The 23017-nt window shown below is 51.8% G+C and overlaps 1 protein-coding gene across 1 annotated transcript in view; it reads right to left on the bottom strand.

Annotated features, from left to right (window-relative positions):
* MYO18B (myosin XVIIIB) overlaps positions 1–23017 on the bottom strand; it is a 170507-nt gene that overhangs the window by 136280 nt on the left and 11210 nt on the right. Inside the window, exons 7-11 of the mRNA XM_079762228.1 lie at positions 20321–20519; positions 19041–19183; positions 18141–18241; positions 16431–16494; positions 7824–7968 (exon numbers count right to left, since the gene is read on the bottom strand). Of these exons, the coding sequence (XP_079618354.1) occupies positions 7824–7968; positions 16431–16494; positions 18141–18241; positions 19041–19183; positions 20321–20519 (652 nt within the window). The remainder of the gene's footprint in view (positions 1–7823; positions 7969–16430; positions 16495–18140; positions 18242–19040; positions 19184–20320; positions 20520–23017) is intronic.

Below are 23017 nucleotides of genomic sequence, written 5' to 3'. Positions count from 1 at the left end.
ATTACCGTGGCCTCCTGTATGTATTAATAACCACGTTATTTCTCTTTCCCACAATAGCCGTGCTGGTGCTGACTTACTGAACGCGGGGTGACTTATTTATAATGCCGGTGCATCGGTTCACATAGCCTCACACGGAGGCTGACAATGCAGCGCCCCGGGAGGAGGGGGCCACCTGCAGGGAAGAGATAAGCCTGAAAGGCTGTAGATGCTACCAGAAAAGGCAGCGCTCCAGAGACGGACTTCCAGCGTTCAAATCCCACCTGTCTCCACTTGGAACCTCAGCTTCCTCTTCTGTTAAATGGGAATCTACCCCCATGGAGTTCCTGAGAGGCCTCAGGGAGGTTGTACGTGCAGATCACTTAGCAAAGGACCTGCCCGTTAAACTCTGATCACGTTCAGATTTCTGCCCAGGGACATCCAGCAAATTTCTACTGGAAAATGTCACCCTCTCAGATGCCAGAATTTCAAGTCTCTTCCTGTTTCTTAGGGCTCCTTCCTGTTCCCACTGCCCCCAGATGCCATGCTGCCCCACAAGTCTTGGCATATTGTTCCACCTGCCCGGCCTGGGAGAAAGTTGCCATCTGCCCCAGGGCCTTTGTTTGTCTGCAGTCAGTGCTCCCTGTAAGGCCTGGTCAACAAGCGTCTATAAATTGCTGCTCAGTTGCTCATAATCAAACAGGAATCACTGCCCACAACCTGGCAGCTGGCGAGACAACACAGAGACCACTCCCAGTGCTCTGGGGAACATGAGCAGGTGTTCTGGAAGAAGTCGGCTTGCTGAACAAAGCAGTTAGGGCAGCATCCGATTAAATGTAGCAAAACAGGCTGCATTCCTGCAGGACTTCTCAGAGCTTTGAGTGTGCCAATGTGCATTGGAAATTTACAAGAGGGGAGCCTGGGTAGGGGGTCTCCTGAACTAATTTGATCTCACCTCTGTGAGCCTCAGTTTCTGTATCTGTAAAATGGGATGGCTCCTCTCCCAAAGGGTCATTTTCAAGATAAAAATGAGACATTGGGTGTGAAGCTGCCTGGGAGTGTCCCCAGAGGAGGGGATCCACATTGAGGAGGAGAGTCATCATGGAGACCTCAGCCAAATGGGGTCACCATCACTTGTCATTCAAGGGGGGACTGTAGGAGCAAAGACTTGGGGTGGGACTAGCAACAAACTGTGAATGACTTGCCTAAGGCCACAGAGCTAGCAGGGTAGAAGCCAGGATCAAATCCCATTACCATCTTTATAATCATCACCACAATCACCAAATCCACCATCACCACCACTATCAATATCATCACTATATACATCATCATCACCACCATCATCATCACCACCACAATCACCATATCCACCATCATCACCACCATCCCCATCCCCATCCCCATATCTATCATCACCACCACAATCACCATATCCATTATCATCACCATCACCATCATCATCACCACTATCACAATCACCATCACTACCATAATCACCACAATCACCATATCCATAATCATCACCACCATCACTACCATCACCATCATCACCACCACCACCACCACCACCACCACCACCACCATCATCATCAGCAGCAGCAGCAGCAGCAGCAGTATTGTTATGCTCTGTCTCTGAACAATGAATCCAGACACTCACACTAGAGTTTTCACTGAGCCATTGCTATCTCTCCACCAACTATAGGTTAATGGAGTCTCTGGTGATCAAGGCTGAAAGAGACCCCAGAGAGCATCTAGTTCACCCCCATTGGGAATGTCCTTTCTCCTCTCTGATCATCAGTTTCCTGATCTATAAAATGGGATAATTGTATCTATTCGAAGGGGTGTTGCTGAGATGGCCAAAGCACTTGGTGCCTAGCAGTCAGCACTGGATAAATGTTAGCTGCCCTGATTATCTGTGGGGAACAGAGGCCACAAAGATGGGAGAGGACTTCGTAAGGCCAGCCCGTGAGTGAGTGGCTTGGCCAATCTGAAACCTGGTCCCTGCCCTTGTTCCTGAGGCGTGGGGCTGCTGGGGAGTGCCGCCTTTTAGCATCAGCCACTTCTGGGTTTTGCTTTTTTTTTTTTTTTTTAAATATAATTGTTTACATCCCAGAGCAGCCATTCCAGCTTAATGAATGAATTCAATATGCTTAGAAAACACAGAATAAATCCTTGCTTGTGGCCCAGAATAGGCCTGGCTGCACCAGCTGTCGGGCAGGGAGCCAAGCCACCAGCTGGGGGAGGGCGGAGGATGTGGGGTCTGTGGTTACAGGAAGGCAGGAGAGTGGGACTGGGCCCAGGAGGAGACAGGCTTCAGGGTTGCTGGGTCCCAGGACCGAGCAATGAAACCTCCAGGTTGTAGGGCCGAGTGCTAATCCTCTCTTACTCAGAGATTCAGAGATCTGTGTCAGTCTCCAGGGGCCAGAGCAGGGGTCTTTATGTTGGTGCCTTGCTGATGGAAACACGGAGGCCCCAGGCCTTGCCCAATGGGGTTCCTCTGCCTGGAGCACCCTCCCCAATTTTTTCTGTTTTTGAGATTGAGCTCAAGGGTCCCAGGCCCTGGGGTGGGGCTGACCATTTTGAACATGGGGTGTCTCCTGCCTAGGACTTTCTCTTGGCATCACCAATGCACTTGTCTAGGTCCCTCTCCATTGATCAGACTGAAATCCTGTCTTGAAAATTCCGGTTGGTGTCCCAGGAGAGCTAAGGACCTGCCAACCAATAGGTACAGAAGAGAGAGAAGGAAGAAAGAGAGAAGGAGAAAGTGGAGAGAGACCAGTTGAGACAAAAAGGAAGGGATAAAAGGAGAGAAGAAGGAAAGAAATGAGGGAGGAGAGGAGGAGGAAGATGAAAGGGGGTGGGTAGGAGGGGGCTGAGCGAAATAAACAGCAAAGGCCCAGGAGTCCAGAGACTGATTCTAGTCCCTGCACCTCTCCTGCAGCCTCGCTGTGTGACACTGAGCAAGTCCCTTCCCCTCTCTGGGCCTTGGCCCCTGCCCTGTACAAAGAGGGGCTCAGTCGGGCCTGCCAGTCTAGCTCCTTCTCAGCACGTGGACTCGCCAGCCCCGCAGGGAGGTCCCAGAGCTCGGCATATGGGAGATGGTCCCTGGCTTCCGCCATCGTGCAGGGAGGTCTACTAGGGCAGGTGAGGCTCTGGGAAGCTGAGTTTGCCATCCGAGGCCCTCTGCACAGAGGAGCCATCTTGCCCAGACTATAGCTGCCCTGCTTTTTCTGACTCAATGGCTCTCAATGGCTCTTAACCCAGGGCCTGAAGAAAGAAGCAAGGCTGGTCCCAGCAGCTGGGGCCCGGACATCAACCCTACTCCACGCTCCTGGGGAAAATGGAGGGAGGCGCGTGTGTTCTGAGCTCTGAGCCAGGAAGCAGCTGGGGGGCGGGGCAGGAGGGAGATGCCCCTCTTGGTTGCTGAGAGCCCGTTGGAGGACTGACCTCTGCTCCCCCGAGCCCTGCCTGCTCCACATATGGAAACAAACGTGACATCAGGGAAGAAAAGAGAGGACAGGCCAAGCGTCTGTTTTGGAGTGGCAGACAGAGATGGGGGCCCCGAAGTGGAGGCCGCAGGTCCATTGTGAAGGGCCACGCCTTCCTCTGACCCTCAGTGACACAGTGCACGGCAGGCAGAGGTCCAGTTTCCTGCCACTTAGAGCTGTGTGACCCTGAGTTAGTGACTTCACCTCTCTGAGCCTGGGTTTCTCCACCTACAAACAGGAATGACGACAGCAGTGCCTACCCGATAGGCTTGGGAGGGTTCAAGGAGCCAACCCGTGTAAACACCCAGGGAAATGCAAATGTTAAACTTTTGACCCACTGGCAGTTCCATGTCCAGGAAGCCATGCCTCCAAACCCTCCCCCATGGGCACAACCCCCACATACAGGGATGTTCAGTGTGGTGGTTGAGAACACCAAAGAGCAGGAAGTGCCCTGAAGGATCGGCAGGACTGTTACATAGGTGGAGGCCCACCCACTCCAGGCAAGCCCTTGCCATCAACAAAGAGAATCGGGGAATCACTATGACCCCGAGTGCAGAGGTCAAGACTCGCTGTGAGATGAGAAGAGCAAAGGGCATAGAAATGGAGATGGTGAGGACTCATCTCTGTAAAGACACCAACCAACCAACCAGATATTTGTTATGTGTGCAATGTAGCTAAATGACATTTTAAAGGCCTGAATATAAGCCTGTCGTTTAGGCTGCAGTAATACACCCATCTCATTTCCTGGTGTTAATAATGTGCTAACTACAGCTGGGTACAGTGCCGCCACGGGAAAGCTCACGGGGCTCTTGTACTGTTGTCCCGGCTTCCTGTGAGTCCATAATTACTGCAAGTAAAAAAGTGTATCAGAGCCCTGGGCAGTGTGACTCAGTTGGTTTGAGCTTAGTCCCGTGGGCCGAAGGATCACCAGTTCGGTTCTCAGTCAGGGCGCATGCCCAGGTTGCAGCTTTGATTCCGGGTTGGGGTACATGCAGGAAGCGGCCGATCAATGTTTCTCTCTCTCTCTCCCTCTCCTTTCCTCTCTCTCTAAATTGATTTAAAAAAAATTTTTTTTTAATTTTAACAGGAAAAAAAAACAGCCTGTCAAGGTAGTGACACTCTCCTGTGTGACCATGTCATGGTGGACCCCTGTCATATGCATCTGTCAGCTCCCATGGAATGTACAACTCCAAGAGTGAAGCCTGGTGTAAACTATCGACTTTAGTTACCAGCAGTGTATCCACATTGGCTCTTCTGTTGTAATAAATGTCACCTCTAAACATTAACAATGGCCGCCTCTGAGGACGCGGGGATTTGGGGGCTGAGGAGAGACAGTTGTTCATTCTATATTCTTCTATATTGTTTCCATTTTTCACAGGAAGACAACTTCACAGTGTTGCATATGCAGTAGCTTTAAGACAATAAAGACAGTAAAACACTTTGCCAGATGCCATTTGAATATACGGTCATCGCCTTATGTTGGTCGCATCACTGTTGCTATTCCCACCGGCCTTTGGCACGCGGGGTCTTGCTCCAGCTCGGGGAGCGACTGGCCACCTCCTTCTATTCCTGGATCTAGTGCCCTGGTTGCTGGATGTCGGGGTGCCCCAGCAGAAAGCAGGGGGCTGGGCTCTTGTCATTATTGCTGCTGTCTCTCCTTCCTGCAGGCCCCTCAAGGCTTCCCGGGTTACAGCCCGATCCATTTGGGGGCTGACATCTTTATTACGGCAGGCGGGGAGATGCCGGGCCGACTGGCAGCCTCCCTTCATCAGCCCATTACGCGGCCCCGCGTTGGGTTATGTATGAGCCTGACTGCGTCATACATCAGGCAACGGGGTCAGCAGCAAGCAAACCGGCAAATTGAGTGAAAGACAAATGAATTAAACCTCCCACCAGCCTTCCAAGAAAAACGAAAGCAAAGCGACACGGCCATCAAGGCAGGCATTGCTCATCCTTGTTACTCTTTTGGATTCTGAACGTTATTGTCATTTTTGCGAAGTAATGATGGACAGCGGGCAGAGTGACAAACAGTCTCAGACTTTCCGGGGAAAGTCTAACATCGTCTCTGACAGCGACGGGACCACAGGATAGGAGAGGATTCAAGACCAGCCTAAGTCAGTCTTGCAGAGTGGAGCTTCACCAAGGAAAACCCCCTGGATGATGGATGGATGTTCTATTAATAACATTAGCAATAATAGCAATAATAATCACAATGGCAGAGCTTTATAGGACATATTTATGTTAAATGTTGTAAGCCTCCAGAACCCTAAGAAGCAGGCACTATCATCACCCCCTTTTACAGGTGAGGAGACTGAGTCTCAGAGGTCAGGAGACTCGCTAATGACACAGGAGGGCCAGAATTGAACGCAGGTCACCCTGGTCCCGGAGGCCTGGCCTTTAGCTCCGACTGTGAGCTCTCCTGCCTCTACTCTGCTCAACAGGATGACCTTCCAGATGGAGGAACGGAGACGGGAGATTGAACGGAGAAGGGAGGACTGGGTGGAAATTAGACGGAGCTGTTAGGAGTGAGGCAAAGACCCAGGCACCTAGAATGCACCCAAGGACTGGGCCAGCTGGGCAGCCTCCTAGAGGAGAAAAGCAGAGGCTTTGGAGGAAGACAGACACTGATTCTAACCTCAGCTCCACTACACGATGCTGTGCGACCCTGGCAAAGTTACACAACCTCTCTGGGCCTCAGCATCCTGAACCAAAAATAGGGAATTCCTTCCCTGCCTTCCTGTCAGGGTTGCTGTGGGGATGTAAAGAGAGAACACAGGGAACGGGTGAGCTGCCCATTGCAAAGTCTAGGTCAGTGGAGCAATCTTTGCAGGAAGAGAGCCGAGGTTCCAAACCTCACCCTGAAACATTCCAGCTGTGTGAGCTCTGCAAACCACACACCCTCTCCTGAGCCTCCATTTTCTAACAACCCCCCCGCCACACACACACACACACACACACACACACACACACACACACACACCATGAGCCAAGTCCTGTGCTCCACGTGTTTTGGCCTTGACTCACTTGATCCCCACAATAAGACTACAAAGTTGGTGCCATCATTAATCCATTTTATAGAGGAAGAAACTGAGGCTGAGAAAGGCCAACCCAGGATTCACACCCAGCAGGCCGAGTCCCGACGCCTGCCCGTGACGTTATTCTTCCTCACCAGATTATTGCATGAATCTCATCAGCTCAAAAAGCATAGAAATAGGATCAGGGCCCTCGAAATAAGTTAAGGAAGCCAGGCTCACTGAAAGAAGAACATCATTAAAAAAAACCCCACAACACCCTGATTAATGGAATATTTCAAAATGATCTGTTATGACACAAAGCAAAGACATTTATATATGACTTTGAAATTCTTTAATAGCTGATTTTAGAGCAACCTATTATGAAATCTTCCAAAGCAGAATATATAGTAAGTAAATCATCAAGCAGGCCTCCCAGGCAGACTGACGGCAGCTCCTCTTAAAATAATTTATACGCTGGGATGGGAGGAGGCTGGAGGAATTATTGCCATAATCATGTATTAATAAAATATTTATAAATATGACTTCCTCTTTTATCGTTACTGGCGGTGACAGGTATAAGTCAGGTCCCCGAGCCCACAGCAGAGGAACGTCCCACCTGCCCAGGAGGAGAAACTGAGGCATCAAACTTCTCTGGTGACAGGTCAATAGGTGGGGGTGGGGGGTGGGGCTCCCTTGGCCTCTAGTCGCATTGGAGGCAGAGAGGGTTCAAGTGCGACCACAGAAGTAGAAAGGCAGGTGCCATCTGCCTGCAAGACTCGCTCTCTTCCTCAACCTGCAGAGTGCTGGAGGGAGCGAGCCCGTGTGAGCGGGGTGCCTGGGACAGTTGCCTACCCAGGCTCGACAATGCGGTAACGGGGTCACCTGGAGCACAGGCAGTGGGGAGCGTCTCCCAGATGTCTAGATAGAACACATCACCTTTACTGTGTGGACCCAACCTTCTCTCCCATGTTCTAGAGCCTCTCTGCTTGGTATAGCAGCCACTGGCTACGTGTGGCCATTTAAATTTGTGCTAATTAAAACGGAACGCACTCCCAGGTCACTTCCTCACTAGCCGCGTTTCAGGTGCTCGGCAGCCACATGCGGGCAGTGGCTCCTGTGCTGGACGGCGCGGACAGAGCACGCCTCCATCACCGCAGAAGGTCCTGCTGGACGGCACTGCTCTGGAAGGTTTGCTGGAGAAACCCAGCCCCTTCCTTCTCCCTGGGCCTTGCCCTACAGCCCCCCACAGAGCAGCCCCGGGCACGCAGGCGATGGTAGACTGCTCCTGCCTCATTTCATAGAGAGACAGCCAGCAGCCCAGGGGAGCTGGGCACGGAGGACGTACCTTTGCAAGCCCCCGCCGCGCCCAGGTGGTAGATGGCTGCCAACACTCGCCAAATGGCTCGCTGCTCGCTCTCCGAAAAGCCCAGCGTCGCCATGGCACCCCGGAGCTGGGCGAAGGCGGCCGCCGCCCTCTGCTTGTCTTCGGGCTGAGGGCAAAGGGAGAGAGGAAGAAAAAGAGGTCATTGCGGTGGAGAAAACTCACAATGCGAAGCCACGCTCTGTCTCGGGGGAAGCGTGTGGTCACTTTCTGGCCACAATTAAGCCGAAGAATGTTGGCAATCATTGCCAGCTGACTTTGGAAGGCGATACGATTCTCCTTCATTCGTGCGTCCATTCAGCAGATTTAGCGAGGCTCTGCTCTGTGCCAGCCTCCGGGAAGGCAAAGATGAGCGAAACCCAGAGCTTGACTTTGAGGGCCTCTCAAGGTAGAAGTGAAAGGAGATTTTAAAAAGCAACTAAGTGTGACACAGGCTAAGTGGTGGGATACGGGTATACCTGGGGAGCTACGGGGCATCGGAGGCAGGAACGCACTAATGAATCCCACCCGGGGGGGCCAAAGAGAATGTCACAGGAGATGAGACCAAACTGTGATTGGAGTTCGAAAGACCAACAGGCAGAGTTGACCCACTTCATGTAATCAAGGTCCTGATATGCACAAGGAGCAACACGAACAAAGGAGATCCCTGCAGACAACAGGTGGTCCCCGAACGTGGACACAGAACAGGCACTTTTGGAGGCGGGGCCGACAGAGAGGGGAGGAGATGACCATGGGAAGGCCTCCAACACAATATTAAAGGGCATGAGCTTTACACTCCAGCCTTGACTGGCAAATACACACCCCTCTCTAGATGCCTGGACCTGTGGCAGACATCACTAATCGGTCAAGATCCCACAGCAAGCCAGTGAGTCCAGCTTCTTTTCAGGACATCACCCCGTGCAGCCGCCACCGACTCATCTACCGCAGCAACCGAAACGGAACCTGTGAGCCACCCCCGGTGCGAGCGACGGGACACTGCGGAAGATTTCTGAGCGGGAGGAATGAGAAAATGACAGGATCCGATGCTAATGGGTTTCAGAGCGTTATTTTTCTTTTTTAGATTTATGATCCCAATTATGTTTGATTGAATATTAAAATTAGTCTGAAACTCCTGCTCACACGCCATCTGGCCAAGGAGACTCAGCCCAGAAGCCTGCGAGGTTGAGAGGAAGTGAGCCGGGGAGGAGAATTCTTTTGTCAAAAACCCACCAGCCCATAATGAGGAACTGATCTGCACTTGGACAGAGCTTAGGTGATATACTGTAGGCTGTTAAAGCTGGCAGGTCCTTGAATTTGGTGGAGTCCAGTGCCCAGAGAGGGGGCGACGCTTGCCCAAGGTCACACAGCAAATTAGTACCAGATACACAGGACTAGAATCAGGCTTTTCTGATTTCCCCATCCAGACCCCCTGTCCCATCCATTCGAGCCACTTCTAACTCGGAAAGCATCCTGTAAGGATCGCTGACCAATGGGGACGACGTCAAAGCATGCAGGGACATTGAAATATTCGCTGTGGAAACATTTCGATTAATAGCAAAAGCATGTTCCACTGATCCATCATATTTCTGGGCCACCACAGGACCACAAAATCCCTAGCAACCAGGAGCTCAACCTAGCAACCGCAGCTGCTCCACTGGAGCAAACACAGGCAAGGAAGGCATCTTACCAACATGGTTATTTATGAGATTTCAAAGTAGCCGTGAAAGGGCACCAAAGAACAGTGGGAACGCATTTATTATGGCTCCCACTGTCAGCCCTGAGCACTTGACTTTAAATTACAGCCAGACTCCATCCTCTGCCACTTAGCTCATGTGAAGAGAAGAATGAGAAAACTTCCAATAAAGCTAATTTGCTTCTTTTTCTCTCCCTCCCCACCCCACGTCTCGGAATGCGACCGAAGACATGGACGGACAAACATGACGAGGATCAGGAAGATGTTTACCATTCCTTAAACTTCTGGAGAGCCAAACATCTCTGCCTTGTGCCCTGAGAAAGCCAGTCCTTGCACTGAACTCGTGAAAACAGAAATCAGTCAAGTCAGTGGAACAAGTCAACTCAGAGCCAAATGCCTACCCACAGGAGAATGATAGACACAGGGTGGTACCGGTGTGGAGTGCTGCGCAGCGATGACAAAGAACGGGCCACTGATACATGCAACCACATATATGAATCCCACAGACCCAATGGGAGTCAGGACTGTTGGGTACAAAAGACCCACACACTGCGTGATTCCATCTCTGTGGGCAAAACTAACCTACGGTTAGGGAAGTCAGGATGGTGGTCCTGGGGTGGGAAACAAACCCCTGATGGGGAGGGGGCTGGAAGGAGCTTTCGTCAGGATGAGGAATATTCTAGATCTTGATCTTGTAGGTGTGTTTAAGAATATAATCATCATCGAATTGTACACTTAAAATTAGTGCACTTGACAACATTTTACTATGTTTTAGTCAACTAAAAACAAAATTAATGAAAAAATATTCAACACACAACATGCCCAGGGTTTATCTGATGCAATCGAAGGCTCAAGGTCAACCAAAGACTGCAGGTAATTTAGTGGAAAGAAAAAATGAAATCCCAAATGTTCTGTCCACATTAAACTGGACTGCGTCTAAAGCACTCAGGGGATTCTAACATCACAGAGAGGCCGGGACGGGCACTACGGGAGTGAAATGCTGAACCTGATTAGATTCCATGGCAAAAGGAACGTCGGTGCCTCAAGAACTGGGTGGGCCTCATGGAGACCATGGAGAGGGAGGGCAGGACGGTGTCACTCAGAGCCAGGAGCTCCCCATTCCAAGTGACTCTGCCCCGTGCTCAAAACTGACCAGTCCAATGATTCTCTCTCACCATTGATGTTTCTCTCTCTCTCTCTCTCTCTCTCTCTCTCTCTCTCTCTCTCTCTCCCTTTCTCTCTATGAAATCAATGAAAATATAGTTTTTAAAAACTGACCAATTCACATCCTCTCTGGGCACTGGGGAACCCATTTAAGGAGGGAGAGAGAAACATGTTAATTGAGCACCTACTATGCTGTGCTAGGTGCTTTTACCCTACTATGTAAGTGTGGGTCTCTCCAATTGACAGAGGAAGAAACTAAGGCTCAGAGAAGGTAAAGCGCTTGTCCAAGGCCACCCACTACGGGAGGGGCAGAGTCACTAAATGTCAAATATTCTACCGAGCCCCCAATCCGAGGAGCAGGCCCAGGAACTGGGTATTGCTCTACCCATTCCACAGGTGGAAAAACTGAGGCTAAGAGAAGGTCAGTGACCCAAGAGTGCACAGAGAGTCTGATTCCAGAGCACAACACAGGACTGAGATAACAGAGTGGGATGAAGAGAGTCAGATTTAGAGTCAGGCCAACTCGGGATTCCAGTCCTGCCTTTGCCACTTAAAAGCTGTGTGCCCTTGGGCAGAACTTTGCCTCTCTGAGCCTGATTGCTCCTCCTGAAAAACAAATGTGACCATAATTCTCCAAGGACCATTAGGAGGATTAAGTAAGAGAAAGAGCTCCTGGCACAAGTGCATGATCCCTCCCGCTTCTGTCTGGAGACCATTCCTCTGCTGTTGATACCTGGGTCATAACAAACGAATGCGGCCCGGGCCAAAGTCTGAAATGTGACAGCCAGAAGCAAACTGCTGGGAGGCAAGGATTATTATTATTATTACCACTGTGGCTGGGCACTTTTTTTAAAAAAAAAAATCAGGCAATGCTGCAGAAAAATAAATTATAGAGAAGAAGAAAATAATATGAAAGCTTTGTGATTTCAAATGTGTCCTGGTGCCCTCGCAGCTCTCAAGTGAGTTCCATTTGAAAGCTGAAATGCGGCAGGCAGCGAGGGCGCTCTGCAGGGACCAGAAGGTGGAACTGACAGTGAGCATAGGTGGCGACTGAGGTCCAGCACCACCTTAGCTGACTGCCCCAGACACCACACCCTCATCCTCTGCTCTATAGCCACAAGGCACTCTTTTGCTCATCTTCCACATTTACCTCGGGACCAGGCATTCTGTATTGCAGGAAGGCTGGCCTCATCGCACCTAACTTCACTCTTAGTCCAGGACCAGTTTGTTGTCGCCTCCTCCAGGCAGCCTTCCCTGCTATGCCTCTAAGCCTACCACCATACCCACAGCCTATACACACCTCTCTTCAGGCACCTATCACTCTGGCTTGGGATGATCTGTTTTTGTGGCCATGGCAGCCCCTATTCACCTCCAAAACATAAGTCCTTGGTGACAAAGACCCAGCTGAGCTCTGTGCCAGTGCCTGCGATCTAATAAGATCAATAAACATCCATGGATGAGTGAATGTCAATGAGGTGCCGGTTAGTGTCCCCCAAAAAGAGCCGCTGATGCTGGGGTAGAGTGCATGCACTCACTGAACCAGGCCCACAGTTCTCCCAATCCTGGGTGTGAAGGCTCTGGAGCTCCAGGCTGAGGGGTGAGTGCCCCAAACCTTGTAATCCCCTCCTCTGGGTCCTCTGCCGTCCCCAGCAACCGCCCCAGCTCCCAGGACCCAGGCAGTGGATCCAAAGAAAGCACCAGATCCCCAAAGGCCTAGGAAGCGTCCTCAAAGACACCGGCCATCAGTGAAAGTGAAATTAACACAGCTCTGCCCACCACAGCAGCAAAGTTTAGAACATTGCAAAGACATGCTTTTAGCCAAGGTGCCATGTGGGGACATGCTCATTCATTTATTCACTCAACAAAGCACTCAGTGTGTGCCCGGCTCAGTGCCGGGCCTTGTATATTAAGCAGTGAGCAGGACACAGGGGACTCCCCATCCATCCTCGCGGAACTCGGGCCAAGGAGAGACAGACTGTAAGTAAACGGTGTGATACATGATGAGAGATTGTTACCAAGGAGATCATAAAAAAAATAAATAAATAACAGGAGGCCTCTCCTTGGACAGAGGACTCAAAAGCTGAAGGTGGTAATGCTGGTGCTGAGGCCTAAAGATGGATACACAAAGATAGGTATCACCTCATCTTTAACAACCACGAACGGGTTTAGAACCTTTTTGAAAATGGACAACATCAGGGAAATAGTTCAGGAAATCATGGCTCCGCCATGAATGTCTGGTCATTGAAAATATTGTTTGTGAAAGTTCCCATGACACGCGGTGTGTTACAACCTATCTATATATATAAAAGCCAAGCAACCGGAACAATGGAACCAACAGAACGACCGGTTGCTATGACACACACTGCCCCCCCAACCTCCTGCACCCCTCCCCCCGCCCCCCCACCAGCCTGGCCCCCAATCAGCCCCCACCATCCCTTTCGGGGCCAGGCCAGCCAACCTCCCACGGCCCCTCCCCCCTGCCGGCCTGGCCCCAATCGGCCCCCATCGGGGCGGGCCGGCAGGACCCCACAAATTGGTGCACTGAGCCTCTAGTGTAAAATATTCGTAGGAAAAATACGGAGAGAAAATCTGCAAAATGTTACCAATGGATGTCTCTGGCACCTGTTTTTCGATTGTGTAAGTGGGTTTATTTTGGTTTTTGTTTTGTCTGTATGTTTTTTCTGATTTCTCCACAGAAGGTATTATCAATTCAAGTTTTTAAAAAAGAAATATTTTACCAAAAATACAAACTAGAGGAGAAAAAAAGATAAAGCCAATAAGAGAAAAAACATGGCATGGACTGCCAACGAATGTGGATTGGGGACCCTGTGGGTCACTGAGGCCGTGTGCCCCACCCAACTGGTCCCACGCTGACATCCAGGACAATTCTGAATAATAACCAGAAGACACAGTCCAAGCAAGGGGACAATCGCCATCCCAGTTTCACCAATGAGGAAACTGAGGCCCAGGAAGTGAAGTTGCTTTGCTTAAGGCCACTCTAAGTGCTGGTACTGGGATTGAACCTGGCTATGTCAGACTCCAGAACCCATATCCTACGCACTGTCTTCAGTGCTTTCTCAGGGGACGATGGAAGCAATGGTTATAGATGACACAGAAGCAGAACTAATCAGAGTCAGGGGACTGGCTGGAGGAGGAAGAGCGCTCAGCCAGAGAGGAACCTGGGCTATAGAATTCCCAGATAAAACGCAGACATCTACCGTATTTTCCGGCGTATAAGACGACTGGGCGTATAAGATTTCCCTGGGTTAAAAAGTCGTCTTATACTCCAGAAAATGCGGTAGTTAAATTTTAATTCCAGATAAACAATGGACAAACTTTTAGTATAAGTAGATCCCCCTACAATATTTTAGGTAGCAGGAATGCTGGCCTCACTGCACCAACCTAACCTTACTCTTGGTCCAGGACCACTCGTGCTTCCTCCTCCAGGCAGTCTTCTCTGATAGGACTCTGGGCCTGCCCATGCAAATATTTGGGACATACTTATATTAAAAAATTATTTGTTGCTTTTCTGAAGTTCAAATTTAACGGGGCAGCCTACATTTCCCCAGTCTTGTGTTATAATTGACAAATAAAAATTATATATTTTAAGTGTACAATGTGATGGTTTAAGGTACATACACATTGTGAAATGATTACCACAATGAAGCTAATTAGCACTCAGTCCATCACCTCACCTAGTTACGTTTTTGTGTGCGTGGTAAGGACACCTAAGATCTTCTCTCCTAGGGAATTTCAAGTAGGTGATAAATACAGTGGTATTACCATGCTGTACATGAGACCAAGTAGAAGATGAGTAAGTTCTGGACGTCCTGTATTTTTATTTGCTGAATATGGCAACTTTTGGGGGCTTGTCCATGACAATTCCATTCTTGGGGGGCATTTCCTGGCCAAATTCCCTCACTGAGACTGTCCCTGGACCGCCCAGTCCCAGAAAACGAGTCCAGGCTTGTGTCAAAAACCAACGAGTTTTCAGACTTAACTTTTGTTGCGCGAAAAGACGCTCTCGATCCCTGCCAGGTAGCAGAAAGAGAACAAAGGAGCACCCTGCCAGTTCCCACAAGTCAACTGGTCTAAAAAACAGCCCCCAGAAACACACACAACGACTTCAAACGCCCCCGTGACACGATTCACACTGCGACCCACTCCTGTGTGCGGACGGTGAGCAAACAGGTCAGGCTGGGGGAGCTCACGGGGCCAGGCTCGGCCCTCTCCTCCTCCCAAACAACAGGAAAACCAACAACAACCCTCTTGCTGATGCAAATGGATACCGTGGCCAAAACTCATGAGCTGAACAAGAAAACCGGATGCTGGGACAGCCTCGCCTCCTCTGCCATCAAGGTCGAGGTCTGGGCTCCTAACTCCCCACCCGCCACGCGATCATGGGGAGAAAGGGTCTGAAAGAAGAACGTACTGCCATTCCAACCCCCCAATGAAGGGGGCAGCAGGAAGGAGAAAGGTGGATTAAACCCCCGAATTTAAAGATAGGGGTACCGCATCGGCTCACTCCATCCCACCCGCCCACTGCAGAGACTCCACTGCAGTGGTTCTCAAAGTGGGGTCCCTGGACCAGCAGCATCAGCAACACCTGAGAACTTGTGAGAAACGGGTAGTCTCAGGCCCCACCTCAGACCTACTGAATCGGCAAGCCTGTGGGTAGTACCCAGTGGAATCTGAGAAGCCCCCTGACTGAAGCCAAGTGGTTCTTCCTCTCATCTATCCTTTGGTCTCCAGAGTAGTGCAACCTTTGGTATAGTCTCAGCCCACGTGACTGCATTAATTCCCCTGTCTGTCTCTCCTGCTAGAGCAAAAATTCACGGATGAGGACCCTAATCCCAGCACTTCGCACAGGCCTGCTATACATGTGAGAGGTGGGGACGGGAAGGGGGTAACTCAGAAAACATGTGCTAAAATATAAACAAATGAATAAAAGAATAAACAAACAAGTGAACAAAATTAAACGGCTGAATATCATCGCTCAATGTCCTACTCAGAGGCCACAGCTGCCAGGAAGCCTTCTCTGACTGCACCTTCCCACGTTACTCACCAATATTTACTAAGAATACCTGACTGAGTGACTGATTTAGGCCACGCCCTGTCATTTCATTTAGTCCTCACACTAAACCCACGAGGCAGATACAACTACTGTCACTATTTTTCCGAAAAGGATACAGACGTTCAGAGAGGCTAGGTTCCATGGTGCGGTCACATGTCTAGTAAGTGTCACAGCTGGGGTTTAAACCCAGATTGCCTGTCGCCAGAGCCCACACGCTTACCTTTACCTAAACCAGCTCCTGGTTATTTTTGGTGTGTCTCATTTCCTGACATGCCCCAGACCCTACAAAGGAACCCCTCCTTCCCCACATGACCAGCCCTTGCCAACTACAAACCCCAGCAGCAAAGGAGACGAGTCACATAGGACAGTGGTCGGCAAACTCATTAGTCATAGAGCCAAATATCAACAGTACAATGATTGAAATTTCTTTTGAGAGCCAAATTTTTTAAACTTAAACTATATAGGTAGGTACATTGTTATTAACTTAATTAGGGTACTCCTAAGCTGGCCTTTGCTAAAATCTCAAGGGGCCAAAGAGCCGCATGTGGCTCGCGAGCCGCAGTTTGCTGACCACTGGCATAGGAGATCTCTCCATCACCCTCCCATCCTGGCCACAGCGTCACAGACCCCAACACACACTCCAGATAGACCTCGTCCTTACCTTAGACCAAGTGCCCATGCCGAAGGAGCTGCTGTCTGCCATCTGGTGCAGGTACAGCTCCGTCCTAGAAGCAGAGAAGAGACCAGAAGTGCACTTGACATGATCTGTATTCCGTTCTTTTGAAGTTCAACTTGACAAATAATTGAGCATCTATCCAGTGCCAAGCCCTATGTTAATACTGGGGAGGCAGAAAGGAATAAGGCAGGGCCCCTGATTCAAAGATCTCATGGGCATTCTGATGAGGAAGAGAGGCCAGCATACCCCAGTGATGAGCCAGAATAGAACAAAGGAGAAACTGAGGGAGCAGGAACCAGGCAGCACTCCTCTAAGGAAGGGATTCAGAGCAGGGTTCTGAAGCATGAATAGGAGTTTGCCATATGAATACATGGGAGAAAGGAAGGGCATTTGTGAAAGTGGACACCAGTTTTTGTCCCTAGGAAGCTTCACTGTGGATGAGGGAACAGCCTGGCAGCAATAGAGGTAAAGAAAGGCAGATGGCTTAGGAGGTCGCTGGAGAGCCAGTCCCCAGCATGAGCCTGACCTCCTGAGGAGTCTGAGATGTTCCAAGCACTTTTCTCCACTCTCCTGGGGCCTCTGAAACTCATTTGGGGCAGCCCCATCTTCTGACACAGCTTTATCCTGGCTCCTAAGGATGCCACACTCACCTGGGTCAGGCCCACCGACAGAGCTCCCTGGACTGGGCTGGGCCAGGCGAGGAGGCCTGGAATCCTCTGCCGGCAGTGGCCAGCCCTGTCCTTCCTGTATCTATCCCGCGGGGAGCCCCTTCCAGGCAATAGCTCCACTCCCAGAACCCAGCTCCATGCAGGGGTACAGAACTGACAACCCCAACGTGGGGGGTCACCAGGGAGACGTGCCTGCCCTTTAGTGTTCTCAGAGATGAGAAAGTGGGGGAAACAGAGGCTGAAGAAGAGGATTCAAACTCCCGGTGCAGAGTTTACATGTTATACTCTCCCAGGTTACACCCTACGATGCACACGAGGCCTGCTGCCTGGGCAGGCGGTCTGGTTTAAATACCCACAGACTGGCACTAGGAGGTAGCCATTCTACAGAAAAGGAAACTGAGGTTCAGAGAAGACCACATGGGGCAAAGCCCGGATCTAAACACACATCCCTCTGACTCTAAAGCTGGTCCTTTACAGAGCACACCTGTCAGGGTCGAAGGGGTGTCCCCCAGGAGGCCCTCCAAGATGAGTCTCGCCTGGCCACCCTGCTGGCCACTCCACCCAGGGCCCGCTTGTTCTGAGGTGCCCATTCAGGCAAACCCTCATGTGCACTCAGGCCCCCACAAAATTTAGAAACTTCTAGAAGACTTGGGGTCTGCTGGTCTTGCCCTCCTCCCATGCTGCTGTCAGCTCTGTATTGACAGGTCCCCATCACAGCAGATGGCCTCCGCCACCCCCAGCATTTATAAAGAGCTATGTGTGAATTAGCTCACTTAACCCTGTGAGGTTAGCCATGTTATTGTTTCCACCTTACAGAGGAGAGAAAAAAAAAACAGGGTTCAGAGTGAATGACCCTAGCTGAGGTCATGCAGCCCGGGAGCAGTACCAGCAGCCGGGATCGGAGGCCAGGTTCCTAACCACTGGGTCCACTCCTCTCAGCTCTGGGCAGAGCTAAGGCTGGGCCCCGGGGAGCAGATGCCCTTTGAACTATTGCCCTCAGCTGCCCCTGCCTGGCCCAGTCGCTCACCTGAGGTCCAGGTCCAATCCCGCGAGCATCTGGGAGAAAACCTCGAAGGTGCCTTCCCCTTCCGGCTGCCGTGCCACGCGGCTCTTCTCCAAAAGCATCGTCTGCAAGAGGAGAGGACGGCCCCTGGTCAGCACGTGGGCTGCAGCGGCCCCCTGCCTGGTGCCCAGCTACCCTGAGGCCCCAGGAGGGAGCCCCGCCCTGGCCCACCTGCGAGACAACATCTCGGGTCCGAACTCCGCTGGACACCTTCGTCTCAGAACTTACCAGCCCCTTGTCTCCCTATCTTGGAGTCCCTTGGGACTAATGCCATCGACTCATTCCAAGGAAAGTATCCGAAAGGAAGAAGGATGACCTGGATCCACCCTCCACCATATCCTTATTTCACGGAAGCCTTTAGTAACGTGACCCAAACGGTCATGAACGGCAGGATCGCAGGCTCAGGGTGGGCATCGATGAGCTTCCCCGGAGTCTGTGTCTTATCCCAGCTCCACATACAAACAACGCCTCTAATAAGTTAATCCTATTTTCTGTTCAAACAGAATGTTTGAGGGAGCAGGGGAGGGATGCGGGCGACTGGGGAGATAGGAGCAAGCAGGCATGTGTTTGTCTGTTTCATTTCAGCTTATGCTTCTAAGACCCAAATAATGAACGGCTGGATGATATATTTATTCATGAATATTTCATCCTCGTGATATTCTGAGGTGCAAACGGGCCAGCTAGCTCTAGGAGGGGACTTTCTGGGCCACTGGGTGAGGTGGGAAGGAGCTGGCAAAGGCTGGGGGAACTGTGACCCAATATTTAGACACAGTCCAGAGTCCCAGGAGGCGTGGGCTCTGCTAAGTGGGAATGGGGATCCTGAAGCCCCAAGGACTCCCCTCTTCCTCCCACCCAGAGCCTCACCTGGAGCTGGGCAGCTGTGACGCGGCCTGTGGCATTGAAGTCCAGTGACATCACCATGGTGAACCGGGTGGCGCTGCGGCTGTGGCCGGTGGACACGGAGCCAAAGGCCCGGAGGAGAGTGAATGTGGCTCGAATCTTCTCCACTGTGGGGGTCATGGGGGTGGGGTTAGTATTATATTTCTTACAACTAGAAAAGCAATATTGCGGAGGCCATGTATTCTCAGCAGGGAGAATATTGCCCCCAAGAGGGCAGAAACTGATTTGGGGGATGGGGGTATTTTGCTTTCTTATGTATAGAGCACAGATATACATATATAAACAGATCATGTTCTATCTATGGCATTGAGATTTCATAGTGGGGAGATGATTAGGGGATTAAATGTTTAAAAAGACTCCTTAAGGGAGCAAAAATGAAAAACACAACCCCACTGAGAACACTGGCCCAGGGATTACGGCTCCTGAGCCAGGCTGCCTGGTTTGAATCCAGCTCTAGGACGTATTAGTTGTGTGGCTTTAGGCAAGCTGGTTAATTTCTCTGAGTCTTAACGTCCTCATCTGTAAAACTTAAATAAATAATATCTACCTTATAGCGCTGTTCTAAATAACAAATAAGTTTACATCTTTGAAAACTGATATGAGGCCTGGCATGTAAGTCCTCAGCCAGTGTTGACTGGGACCATTATTAATATTGTAATTACTATTATTACTAATTGGCCTCGCTCAGACACCATCTCCCCTGGAAGCTCCTGTCCCCCTCCTCGTGTTCCCGACACCTCCCCTAACCAGTGCTACCTGCACTCTGCACAGAGCGGTCAAGTTCAGCACACAGAAGCAGCACAGGGGCCCTCTGGTGCCAGCGCCACCAGGGCACAGCCCCGCCTCTGCCTTCACTGGTGGGTCCTCTGCGCGGCTGAGCAGGTGCACGCACAAGGCCCCCACATCAAAGGGGCGTGCATCTGAGCACCCCATCACGGGTCTGTATGGGCATTGGGATGACTTTCTAGAGCGTGCCAGTCGAGTGGTCAGTTCTAACAGTGGCGGAGCAGGATGACTGCTCCACACGGGGCTGCGAGCGTCTGGAGGAGGGGGTACCTGTTCTAATTCACACAGAGGGGTGCCATGGACTGGGGCGGCCCTGCCCAGTAGCAAGCACAGGGTGTGCACCTATACCGAGTGAATGCGAGGTGAGTGGATATAAGGGGGAGCAGCCCAGCACCCCTCCAGTCCTCCCTCCCTCCTTCTCCACAATCCTGCGCCATGGCCCCTGGAGCCCACTGTACCTGAGACACTGCCATCCACACTGCCCGCCATCCCCACGAGGTGCTCCAGGACCTGCTCGCAGCAGGTGGTCTTCCCGGCGCCGCTCCGGCCCAGGGCCACGATGCTCTGGTCCCTCCGCTGGCTCAGCAGTGCCCAGTATGCCCGCTGGGCCAGGGAGACAACGTGGGCAGGCAGGCCATCCGGGCGGCCCTTGGGCACCTGCAGGAAGATGCCGGCATCAGCCTTCCCACCCCAGCTGGGAGCACTCCCAAACAGTGCCCACCCCGCCTCAAGTCCAGCCCCATGGAACTGGCAGCATGAGGCTCAATGGTGGCCTTGACAAAAGTCGGCTTTGCGTAGCCTTCAGGGAAAAGGGAAGAGGCATCGGAGACGGAGGTCAGGGAAGGGCACCAAAGGGAACAGTGGATGGGCCCAGCCGGAGGAGGACATTGGGAGCCGGGGATGCTAAGTGGGCAACTAGTAGCCCCAGAAAGCCCTCATCTGCATCTCCAGCGCGTTGGGGACCAGGGACGCCAATCGCAGTGTGGTGTCCCTCCCCCTGGCATGGCCCTCCAGCCTGGGGCTGAAGGTGCCTCCAGTCCCCCGTTGGCCTTTGTGCCCCCAAACCCCTAGGAGTGGTAATGAATCCCTATCCTGGGCTCAGCAGGACCCCACAGCTGGCAAGCGTGGGACACGTTGCCTCCGCTGCCTGGGCACAGCCTTAGGTCATGAGGCAACCAAAGGTCTGAGTCCTGAAGGCCCCTCCTCAGGAAACACTGAAGTTCAAGGCACAGGCTCTCTCATCCATCAGCTCCCTCCCGCCCACTGACCAGACCACAGAAGGGAGAATTCTGCAGGTCTGGGCTCCTGTGTACATGCATGCACATATGTCCTTGCATTGTGCTTGTGTACTCTTGCATGCTTGCACACAGGTGTGCTCACAGGCACATGCACTCAACAGGTGCTGAGACCCTGCACACAGAGACAGGCCCGTGTAACCCTGACATGGTCACCCCCAGCTCTCAGCCTCTGGGGGGCCCAGCACTGCCCCATACCTCACCCAGGCATTCTTCAAGGTGGCCCAGTCCCAGCCTCACCGCAGGCCTGTGCTCCCACCTGGTGGCCATTTGAGGAACCAGACGTGACTCAGACAAAGAACAGGAGGCGGCGGTGGGTTTGGGTGTGGGCAGCTGATGACTGGAGGGAAGGGCGGAGCACTGAGTTAAGGGTTTAGGGGGCTCAAGAGACTCAGGAGCATAGGAAGATCTCAAGACTTAAATTCCTCCTTACAGGACTGCTCAACGCCTACATTTTTAGGCCCTTTCGCCCAGGTTCTATACAGATGCTTCCATCCGGGAAAACCCATGAGAATCCGCTTGCCTTAGGATCTGGACAAAAGTCCCTCCCAGGGGCTCCTAAGGAGCCTGAGGAGCCACTGGACTTCTCAGGAGGCTCGGCGGCCTTGGGCTGCAGTAACAGAAGCATGGCCCTCACAGCAAGGGAGGGGAGAGTGCACAGCCGAGCTGTCATCCTCCCAGACCCGTGGCCATGGACGGCCAGGCTGGAGAGGGGCTGGAGAAGTGGCTGAAGGGGTGGGGTGGGGAGTCCTGGAGAAGTCAAGTCTAGGGGAGGAGGGATGCAGGGCCACCGTCCACTCTTCAACGGACTTAGCATTGTTTGGGGGGCCAGGAATGTCCCATGGGACTCCAGAGGGCTTTTCATCCCGATTGACAGATAGGAAAACCGAGGCCAGAGACATCGTGATCTTTCCAAGGCACCTGCTGTGTGCCAGCAGGAGTCCAGAGGCCGCGCCTTCCCAGAGCAATAAGTCTTCAGGACAAAAGCACCCCGATAAGACATCTGACCTCTAACAGGGCTCCCTGCCTGTACCTTTGCCCCCTTCCATCTATCCTCCATCCGGCAGCCAAGGGCAACCTCTTATACCCTAAGTCAGGCCGTCACTGCTCTGCTCAACATCCCTCAGGCTCAGAGTAAAGCAACATCAGTATAACTAAGGCCTGTCCCTCGTCACCTGACCTCCACGCTCCTTTTCCACTCATCTGCTCCACCCACGTTATCTTTATTATTCTCGGCCTGTCTTCCCCACTAGAGGGGAAGCTCCACGGGGCAGGCTTATGACCTGCTCCCTCCCCTGTGCCTGGCACACAGGAGACTCAATCCTACTAAACCAATAGCCCCTGGATGAGTGAATGAAAGGGATCCGGCTCCCATTACCCAGTGGTGGCTAGGCCCTTCCACAAGGTGGCGCTGAGAGCTCGCCTTTGCTTTGACTGTCCTGACAAAAAGCAGCCATTTCTGCACTTCCCGGGGAAAATAAATAAAAGCAGAACCGAGGCTTCTGTGTCCTGATTTATGTGGGTGTTAGGGACTCCTCAGACCACCACGGGGTTCAGAGCACAGAGGAGCCGGCGCCCTGGGCCTTATCCCAGCTCCTCCGCTTGCTGAAAGTGAGAGTGTGGCGGCTGGCCCCGCCAGTTCCATCTGTAAAATGGGGTAGTCATGGTGTCTGTCTTTTCAGAGGGCGTGAAAATTGAGATAACATGTAAAGGTGCTTGACACAGAGCCTGGTGCAGAGTTGACACTCACTCAATATTTTCTCTCATTATTATTATTATATTTAATCCTCCTATTGCTGTTTCTCATCTTTCCCCTCTAAGGAGGGGGATCATGAGGTCCTTAATGAGCCACAATGCCCA

The sequence above is a fragment of the Cnephaeus nilssonii genome (genome assembly GCF_951640355.1).
Source record: "Cnephaeus nilssonii genome assembly, chromosome: 22".
NCBI lineage: Eukaryota > Metazoa > Chordata > Mammalia > Chiroptera > Vespertilionidae > Cnephaeus > Cnephaeus nilssonii.
The sequence above is the reverse complement of the archived record's forward strand: the minus strand, read 5'-3'. Positions and strand labels throughout refer to the sequence as shown.